We start from the raw sequence: 10,563 nt of genomic DNA on the forward strand, positions 1-10,563 counted from the left end.
CATTGTCACTAATAAACACATGCGTTACCTTTTGACCATGCATCTGTTGCAATTTTACTTCCCACTTTTGCATTTTTTCCAGTTAATTTTCAGTTCCACGTATTTCATATCTTCCCTCTTTTCAGTTACATCACATTGTCCTGGTTCCTTAGAATATTGCCTCGCCTAACCGAGTTTAAACCCTTTGGCTTGTTTACTCCACTTTAGATTCCTGCTTCTTCATTCCCAGATTTGTTTGTCTGTTTGGACCGCATGCCCGCCTCACCATTCTGTAAACCTTTGCTCCCATTTCTTCATAATAAATCACTCAACTAGACCTACATTAGTTTTGAGTCTGCCGTTTTCCATCCATTTGCAAATTGGTGAGTCCGAAGCCCCTTTTGTGCTCCTCGTGTATTGGCATATATTTGGCTCACAGGGGGAACCACTAGTTTCTCTAAAAGATAACTGACCTGCTATGTTTGTAAAACCGGTGAGTCTGCAGAACATTTTATTAGACATATATAAATTGTCTGAACGTGATGCAAGACTGAAAGATTGAAAGACTACGCCTAAACCTCAAATTAGATCTAAAAGGAATAGAAATGTTCACGTGATTGAGTCAATAACCCCGTTTTAGTCAGCCCGTTCAAGGTGGGGACGTTGCACCATATTTTTTTAGGTGTCGGTTTGTCCAGGAGCTTTGTCCTGATGATGCTGTCAGACGAAAAGTCATTACAGTTTCTCCCGTGTGGTACAAAACTATCTTAATCTGTGCCAAAGTTCTGTTCACAGCAAATCACCTATTGGATGTTGAGAGAGTTTTCCTCAAAAAAAAAAAAATCATATATATCCTGATTTTATCCACTTCCCTGATCTTCAGAAACTGTCGTATGTGGGGAGAAAAGTCAATGTGCAGGAATCGCTGCAAAATATGTTAAATCTTGTCATAATCTGTGAGAACAAGCTCTGTAATACATGTGCGATTACATCTGTAAAAAATGTCTTTTATTATATTGTATTTAATATTATTGTACAATCATTAATCAATCATCTGTCTGTTTATAATTTTCTGTACTGCTTTGGCAGTATAGGTTTCTGATTTATCATGCCAGTAAAGCTTATTTGAATTCGACTGGGGGGGAAGTTGGGGGAGAGAGACGGGGTGACAAGCAGCAAAGGGTCTGGGCTGGATTCGAATCAGGGCTCCTGCGGTAAGGACTGAGGCTAAATGGTAGGTGCTCTACCAGGTGACCCACCGGGACACACCTGCACCTAAAACATCAAGCTGCTGATGGCACCGATGGAAAAGTCAGAGGATCACCAAAGCCATGATGATATGGAGCTGTGAACGGCAGTACAACATTTCATGTCATCATCCATCCATCATATGTCGAGGTAATATACTCTGGATCAGTGCCGTCACAGTAACGAGAGCCACACTGCTAAGATGTGAAGAACATGGATCCTTACAGGAAATGATATAAAGGAAGTTCACTTGCATTTCTTTCCTACATTTAGTGGAACAGGATGTCCACCTTTAGTCAACGTCAGAAGGATTCTTTGCATTAAATAGCAGATCATTATTCATGTTCATCACTTCATTTAGTCCTGAACAAATCTTCACGCACCCACTTTCTCTCACATTCACACACATAAAGATTTGTGGTGAGGTTCAATGTTTTCTCACAGAGAGGAACTAAGCAAAACTTACAAAAAAAGACCTTTTCTTTATTGATGGAAGAGGAGCCCCGATGACACAACAGTGTTACAGTTCATCTGAACCTTGATGCTTTTAAAAGCTGCAGAGCTGATTGTTAAAACCTGGAAGTTTTCAGCGGTGCCATCTTTGCATATCCACGGAGGGGAAAACGTGCACTTCTCAAAGTGAATAATGAAAACAAATGATTCTATGTTTGTGAATAGCTGCAAAGAAAAAAGAAAAAAAACTATATCAATGCTAAATGTTGAGAGCTCTCGTGTCTGCCATGGCCAGAACGGATCTTAAACATCTTAAAAATCTATTTTGCAAAACAGAAATACAGAGAGGAATCGCTTTGGCACACATACCGTCCACATGGAAAACATACAGTAAATGGTCCTTTTGAAGACATGCACATACAAAAACAAGCTTTTACAGACGCATTCTCAAACTTCACTCGTCATGTGAAACTGTTTCCACGAGGCAGTCACTTTAACAGAGTCACAGGCACTCATAAGTTTATATAATGGCATTGCCATAGTTAATAAAAGCTTGAGGGTCTTACAGGAATAATCTGCAGTTCTCCTTGATGTTCAGTGTAATGAAATTAATCATACGTGTTTAATTGTGCTTGGAACAAAATGATCCCACTTAAAATGATGCGATTCAGCCCATAAGCTTTGTTTATTGGGTGGTGGGTGTTAAAATAAATCAAAGGACTGGTTGATTTGGACTGACTGTGTGTGTGTGTGTGTGTGTGTGTGTGTGTGTGTGTGTGAGAGTGTGTGTGTGTGTGTGTGTGTGTAGGATAGTACAGTATGTGGCTTCTTCCTTTCAGCCAGTGCGTAGGATGATGTGGACCCCAGAGTCAGTAAAAACAGGACCGCTCATGTCTCCCACTTTAAGAGCAAATGAGGCATCTTCAAAAGGCTTCTGCATTTGACCTGAAACATGAACACAGATCCTGAGTGTCAAAGCAATAATACACTTTTTCACATTAAAAGTAAAAATTCATAGAATGTGTTGTACGTTATCATCTGTAGCCTGTGTGTCCATAAATTCTAGTGTTTGCTTGAAATAAGCTTTTCAGTAGTGTGTGTGTGTGCGTGTTTTGTTTTTATTTTAACAGCTCATTTAATATTATTATTTCTTAATTTAAATTCATTAGGTTTCAGTTTTAGGTGTGGGTGTGTCATGGAGTTGGAATCTTTCCACCACAGCGCTGTGAAGTGAGAGCAACAGGTTGATTATGTAATAATTAAACTGAATATATTTTACTTGGGTCAACTGACCCTTTAATTCCCAGCTAATTAAATACACACCGTACAACAAATTGACATGAAAATAGGTTTTTGTAATCTGTCTTCACATCTTAAAAACTTTATGACTCCCCCACTTAGTCTGTGGCACTCAACCCCGGGCCCTTTTGTTCTTACTTCAAATCTTTAAAAGCAGGTCCCAAACATATACTTCAATTTACATTTCTACAAACTAAATTCAAACATAAGTCATTTATTTACTTTTTGTTTGCGTGTCAAGTATTTGTGGAGACTATCTTCAGTTGCAGATTAAGACACATTAAGTGCTCTAGTGGGTATCTACAGCAGCAGGATGGTGTGTATGGGATTGACTAAAAAATAAACTTGTTTCTATGTTCACTGTCATGAAGGAACATGTCACCCAGTGAAACAGTGTGGCTCATTTAAAGAAAAAAACAAACAAAAAAAGAGTGACTTACTGTACATGTATGTGTAAAGCTCTCCTTTCTTTGTGTATGGATTAATGAGGGCATGACTCGGGGTGTGTATGTACAGTGGTATACTATGTATATAGTGTGTGTGTGTGTGTGTGTGTGTGCGTGTGTGTACAGTATGTGTTGGGTGTATACCTCTGCCAAAGAGCCCCAGATCTCCACCGTTCTTAGCTGAGCTGCAGTCGCTAAACTGAGAAGCCAGATAATCAAACTTTTCTCCAGACTTGATCTGGTCTATGAACTCTGCACAGAGAAGAGAAATAAAGAACAAATGAAACATGCTGACTGACCAGATTGAATCACACACACCCACACACCCTTACACCTCTGCCTTACTTACTCTGAATTAGTTCCAGGGCCTCGTCTTTAGTTCTTGTGATATTTTGTTCCCGCCAGGAAGATGGACGACGTGACTGATTATGCTTCACCAGGAGGTGAGAGCAGCGCACCTGAGTGAGTGAAAAAAAAATCCCAAACAAATAACACAAACTGATCAGTATCGAAATACCCCAGAATCAATGATAGAACAACAGAGATCAGGGAGTGATCTATTGAGTTAATCTTTGTTAGATTAGTCAGCATTACTTTCGAAATACAAAAACATAAACAAGGCAAAGTTAAAGCATGCTCAGTTGAGTTGACATTATTTTACCTAATTTACCTCTGGGGATCAATAAGGTATTCTGATCCCGATTGAAATGTTTTAGAGATATATGAATTATAAGCGGGTTTGAGACAGGTGATCAAAAAGGCTATTAGCAAGCAGGATTCCAATACCCACAATGCAGCTGTCACAGATTATTTACATATTTACATCCATGAGAAAGTCAAAGCCTATGTTCCTTCACATCAGCAGTCTTCTTGCAAAAGAGTCACGTCATTAGGAGAAACAAGGTTGTTAGCGGGTGTGGGAGAACAGAAGTTTAAAACTTTGACAGTAGTATTGGTCGCATGGTCGGCCAAAACACGTTTTGCCCACAGTGTACAAAAATGTGTAAACATGTAAACATTAAAAATCGTCTGCAGTCTATGTAAATTGTTATAGATACCTTAGGCAAGATGACAGGCCTTCATCAGTACATATAACGCAGCTACTTGAGCGGAGCTTGAGGATGGCAGGGCGCCACTTTCAATAATTATCACAAATCAGCACAAATTACATACCCTGCCTGCGGCACTCCATTGTCTCTAAGTCATCTGTGTAGAAAACAAGACTAGAGTTGGAGGGAAGAATTAATGAATGAATGAATTTTTTTTCTCTTGAGTTAAATTACAGAGTACTTGCTTTTAAAAATACTTAAGAATTCAAACGTACATTTTCCTTTATGTCAACACGTTGTTGTATTGTTCCAGTGTATTTACAGAACCTAATGACTCTGATGCGGCTGACTGAATGCATTGATTCACTGTAGAATAAAAGCTTGTAGAATGTGCTACAAGGACTGTAGAAATGGCTTTAAAACAACTGAATCAACAAAATGACAGCCACATTTGGAATTAGACAAACATTTGATACCTTGACATGCTTTCTAAAGTTGGACAGCAAATCTTTGTAGGTAGTGATGTATTTTTGGTCGTGTTAAACACTCAAAAGTTTAAAAGCTAAATGGAATTTAAACAAAATTAAGATTCCAAACATGGACTTCTTCTGCCTCATTTTTATCCGACATAAACATCATCAGGACAGTGCCAGGTCCAAACTGAGCTGTTCAAACATGCAGCAACACGACATGACTGACAGTGTAGGAGTTGACTGTGATTGTTTGTTTGGTTTTTTTGAACACTGTGTATGATCTATCACACTTCAGAAAACAAAAGAAAATGAATTCATTGACTAAAGGCTCTATTTCAAAGTAAAAGTCAAAGGTACGCTATTTTTCTTTTAAGTGTAGTGGAGTCAAAGTCAGAAGTTTCCAAAACAATCATGCTCAAGTAAAGTAGAGATACTGGAAAAATACTTTCTTCCTCAAGACTTAGAGGATTACATGAACATGAGCAAATTATTAAGAAAGTGTTATGAGTTTCTTACTTACAGTAAGTCGCCTATAGCTGTAAAAGTCTGTAAATTATAAAGACTTGTATGATAGTAACTGATCAGGTCAGGAGCCAAACTTTGTTTAAACCCACAGAACTTTATTTTATATTTTAGTACTGATCCCCAAGTTTTAGAGAAACTGGAAATTTGGACAAAATATCAAAAACCTCCTTGGTAACAGAAAAGCATACATCAATACCTCATGTCAACAAAAATAAGTGACATATCAGCTATTTGAACAACACATTTATTTTATTATTTTATAATCATAACTTGTTTTTTTTACTATTTGATCGTATGATATTGTACAAAAATATGCACATGTACAGCAGCACTTCTAGACAAGAATATTACATTAAAATAAACAAAAAACAAAGCTTTCTTAAACCTTTTATAACAAACACATGTGACTTAATCCACAATATGAAATCATTGTGGTGTTGTACTATAGTGCTTCACACCCTGTCTTAAAGGGCTGCTACAATTTATGAAACCACCAGGTGTCACTTTTCTTGCCGAGTTCAATACACTGAAGCTCCCAAATGCAAAACCCCCTCACAAGTTTTAATCATCACATCACTAAACTACCTCAGTCTGATTTTATCTAGTGAAGCACTTAATCACTCTTATTTTGAAAAATGGTACGGCAAAAGTTTATTGTAATCATTATAATAAACACATCTAATAATTGCACATAATAACCTTATCTGGTTCTCCACGGCCATCTCCCACCGGACGTTCCCACTGACTGGCATTGGTGATGTGGTTGAAGTAGTACACCTTGCCTGGAGGGGCAAAGAGAGGGATGAATTGAATCCTCGTGAATCCGCACATAAAAATTATTATGATAAGATCTACGCAGTGAGATGTACAGGGTTTAATTGTGGGGGGGGGAAAGACAGAGCTGGCATTGCATTGAGCCTGAAGTGAGATAATGGAATCAAGAGAGGAAAATCTGGCTTGGTTCCTCCCTAAATGTGTTTGCAAACTATTCATATTTTACACATCTTGCAGACATTCAGCAGAAGTCCATATGAAGTCCAAACTAGAATAGTATATAGAATATAGAATATAAAATATACGTCTTTATTGTCCAACAGGGTCGAAATTTGCCTTGTCTCACCAAACACAAGGAACAACAGAAGAAACAAACAAGCAGTTAGTAAAACAGACACATAGACAAGGTCACATTACACATTAAAAACACTTCATGTCAATGTCAACTTTGTAGACTTAATAATACTGATGGAAGCATTTCATAAACACAATTTTAGTTGCCAGGAACTCTATAGCGCCTCCCAGAGTTCAAAGTCTCAAAGATAGTGGAAAAAAACATCAAATATTCTATCATTTCAACTCCCTAAAATGTGAAGATTTGCTGCTTTTTCAGTTTCACTTTTGAAAGTGTGAATTTATCTCTAATAGCAACCAATAGCGTCTACTAATTGAATTTGTATGCAATCAAACTGCCTTTAAAATTCCCTCCGCATTCTTTCCAGACACATCTTGAGACTGTAGACGGGTATTCACGATGCAGTAAGGTGTGTCAGAAGTTTATTTTCTATCTATTCTGGAATAAAAAACGCTTATTTCTGTGACTTAATTGCAACAATCACTAACCCTAAAAAAAGATGAAGAAAAGGGAAACTTTTTTTTCACCATTTTAAAAATGAATCGGCAGATTGTGAGTTGCAGCCCTGATTGGAGGAAAAGGCTCCTTTTAAGTGTCTGTTTGCTACACGGGTTTTATTTACTTCTTGTCTCTTTGGAAAACAAAATCTGCAGAATATTTCACTTGTTCAGAGTTGCCCACACAGGTGTGCATGCAGTTGTAAATGCACTCCTCTCAGGCTGCAGGTAAGGCACAGATGCATAATGACGTCATACAGGGCCTTGCAGGTTGAATGGATCAGTTACACGCATAATAACAGCCAAAAACCACATTTAAGAAGACACGCCTGCAACACCGAAATACCCAAGTTTAATTTTAGCCTCTCCTAATTAAACTTATATATCTTTTCCGCCTGGTTTCACCAGTAAACATCGATGCTGGGGCTGCTAGCTACTAAGCTAACTTTACTATATATGTCATTTAGCAAGCAGGCTAGCTCTTAAGCCCCTCCTGACTTCTGTTTCATTACCTGAACTGCGGCTCATTCTTTTCTCCCATCCGGATGGTAGATTCTCCTCGTCTGACATTATTATTGTTATTCTTCCTGCACAAGCGTTTATTTAAAATTAATTTCAACGTGACTACCGTGTGCCAGGCCGGGCTGCAGCTAGGGAAGTTACAACACTAAGTAACGTGTTTACGATACGAATTGTTTTCAGACGCCGGCCCGCCTTTGACGGGGTTCTCTGTATTGTCATAGGCTGATGCGGGCTGTCAATCATAGGTGTACCCGTTTGATTGGTCAAGAGCCTAACACTCTAACTATATCAGCTTTACGGCAAGCGGGACAGAGAGCGTTCCAGAAAATACCAGCGACTGGAGATTATTTGTTACTTTGTTCGTTTTAAGGTAGGAATGTCACATTTAACAGACTGTAATTATAGATATAAACCAGTTCTCGATATTTTCGGGGGAAAGGGTTGCTTTACTTTTGTGCTTTGTAACATTAAGCACATGTACCTGTACAATATGCGATGGTGTTAGCTAACGTTAGCTAAACTAAACAACCAGATTCTACAGCCTCCATTTCTTCAATGTGGCTCAGTGTAAATAAACCAAATTAACTATAATTTCTAACTATGTGTAAGCGTAAACAATCGGTTGGCAGTTTATTAAGTACATTTAGTTAACACTAATGCAAGCCTTATACAACGGATGTGCAATAAATCCTCCCTTCATGAAGGTTTCAATGTTCAGTTTTTGTGAAAACTGTTCCAAAGTAATGTTGATATATCCGCATAATTATTTTGGAGAATGTCTGTGGTGCTGTTGAACTGTTTTGAGTTATGCTAATAGGTGTTGCTATTATTTTGTCCACCACATTCAAATCAATGAGACCTCATTGTGTAGCGCAGTGCAGTTCAACAACACCACAAATTTCAGCCCCTAAAATGATCTTAAAGTTGAATCAACACCTAATTGTAAAATAGTTCAACTGAACATTGAAACCTTCATGGGGGTAGGATTTATTGTAGGATTGTTGTATTAGACTACATTAGTTTTAGCTGGGTGTTCCAAATAAACTACAAACTGAGTGTATCTTCAGCTTGCATGCTATGCTAACTCTTTCATTTCCTTCGGCAGACAGAAACTGAAGATGATCGAGGTGGTCTGCAATGATCGTCTGGGCAAGAAAGTCCGGGTCAAGTGCAAGTATCCTTCACTAAAACTGCCCTAGATAATGTTGAATAATGTACATGTGTAAAACCTGGGTCCATATAGACATGTTGGTGCCCTGGACGTCCATAGGCACCCCAGAGGGGACTTTATGACAATTATAAAATATTGTATTGTATCATGCCATCAGAATCCTTTGCCTGTTAGCATATTTACATGCACACAGGTCCCTGTTCTACATTATCCTGGTTTTAACCATTTTTAGGATATGATATGAAGCATATTATTATTATTTTGGTATTATCCTGTATGATCCTTATCCAGACCTTTTCTTCAGGGTGATTTATCACTTAAAACTTTCTTTCAAAGCTTCCTCCTTGTACCAACCTGTTTCTATCACAGTAAAACAAAAGACTTGTGAAACAAACTCAGAGGGCTGCAGATTGTAGTTTCAGTTGTTAAGTTTCTTGGGTTTAATATAACTACTTTGCAGCTGCAGTGCCATGCCAGCCAGTCATGAATGCCCTCTCTGTTAATGTTGTCTTCTTTTTCAAAATAAGAGCACACTGTTATATTGTTGAATTCATCCTTCATAAACAAATAATTTCTCCAATTACAAAAGCTAGACGAGAATTTTTTTCCATGCTATCATCGTGCTGCTTCTTTAACCCCCATGTTTCAGCTCAGAGGATACCATTGGAGATCTGAAGAAGCTCATTGCTGCCCAGACAGGAACACGGTACGACAAGATTGTATTGAAGAAATGGTAAGCTCTCATCTGATCTGCCCTGCACGACCAGAACAAATGTCTCTGCGGCTGTTTTCTATGAGCAGCTGATGTTCCTCTTCTGTTCCCACAGGTATACCATATTCAAGGATCACGTGTCTTTGGGTGACTGTATCCTTTCAACAATCTTTTCTGCCGCTCTGCCAGTGTCAGCAGCTCAGTACTGATACTGTAGAGACGGTTTCTATATTTCTGTAGAGGTTTACTTACTTTTCACACTTTAAAAGTAAGAATCAGATAATCTTATGTACCAGAAGTCAATAAACTGTGTAAACTGAGAATGGGGGTGGGTGGAGTGGTGTCATACACATTGGATATTTTAGAACAAGTAATTTAATTTTGTATCGCTGAGGAAAATTTAGCATCATGTATCCCATAACACTTTATATTCAGGTTTGTTTAATCAGGCAGGAATTGGGTCTTGTATTTTTACACGCCTCAGTAAGCATCCTCTTTTCCTAAATGTTTTATTCACTATGACTATTTGTTTCTTGGATTATGACTAAGACTGTTATTTTTTTTCTCGTGTGAATACAGCATTTTTCTGATGCCTTTTTAATATATAAAGGGTAGTAAACTTGTACCAACAAGAGTCAACAATTATTCTGTTCTGTTGCACTTAACCACAACCTCTGCAGATGAAATCCATGATGGGATGAACCTTGAGCTGTACTACCAGTAGACCTGAGATGGACCACAGGACGATGCTACGCAGACGCACGCACACACACACACACACACACACGCACACACCCACACACAGATGGAATTGATGGAATCTGTCACAGGAAACAACCTGAAAGAGAGAAGGAGCTGTATCTACAAAGCAGAAAACACACACACATTACATAGATTACAGTTTTAACTTTTAGTTTTTGCCGACAAATTATTATGTGAGACGTTGTTCTATGAATATTTTTGTTTTGATATTTTGGAAGTAAAGCTGATATTTACCTACCTACAAGACTGAGTGCTGGTCATTGTTGTCCATTAGTTGTCTTTTCTCATGTAACGCTCC

General features: G+C 38.2%; 2 protein-coding genes across 2 annotated transcripts; one reads left to right on the plus strand and one right to left on the minus strand.

Moving 5' to 3' along the window:
• Positions 1-1,689: 1,689 nt before the first annotated feature.
• Positions 1,690-7,770, minus strand: pin1 (peptidylprolyl cis/trans isomerase, NIMA-interacting 1). The gene is made up of 5 exons (XM_056372637.1): positions 7,611-7,770; positions 6,172-6,254; positions 3,775-3,883; positions 3,570-3,677; positions 1,690-2,625 (listed from the first exon to the last, which is right to left on the minus strand). The coding sequence occupies exons 1-5, from the start codon at positions 7,666-7,668 to the stop codon at positions 2,516-2,518; spliced, it is 468 nt and encodes a 155-aa protein (XP_056228612.1). The 5' UTR covers positions 7,669-7,770; the 3' UTR covers positions 1,690-2,515.
• Positions 7,771-7,854: 84 nt separating this feature from the next.
• Positions 7,855-10,509, plus strand: ubl5 (ubiquitin like 5). Its single transcript, XM_056372638.1, has 5 exons — positions 7,855-7,990; positions 8,726-8,794; positions 9,441-9,524; positions 9,619-9,656; positions 10,184-10,509. The coding sequence occupies exons 2-5, from the start codon at positions 8,739-8,741 to the stop codon at positions 10,225-10,227; spliced, it is 222 nt and encodes a 73-aa protein (XP_056228613.1). The 5' UTR covers positions 7,855-7,990; positions 8,726-8,738; the 3' UTR covers positions 10,228-10,509.
• The last annotated feature ends 54 nt before the right edge of the window (positions 10,510-10,563 follow it).

The sequence above is a fragment of the Seriola aureovittata genome, chromosome 3, assembly GCF_021018895.1.
Source record: "Seriola aureovittata isolate HTS-2021-v1 ecotype China chromosome 3, ASM2101889v1, whole genome shotgun sequence".
In the NCBI taxonomy this organism is placed as follows: domain Eukaryota; kingdom Metazoa; phylum Chordata; class Actinopteri; order Carangiformes; family Carangidae; genus Seriola; species Seriola aureovittata.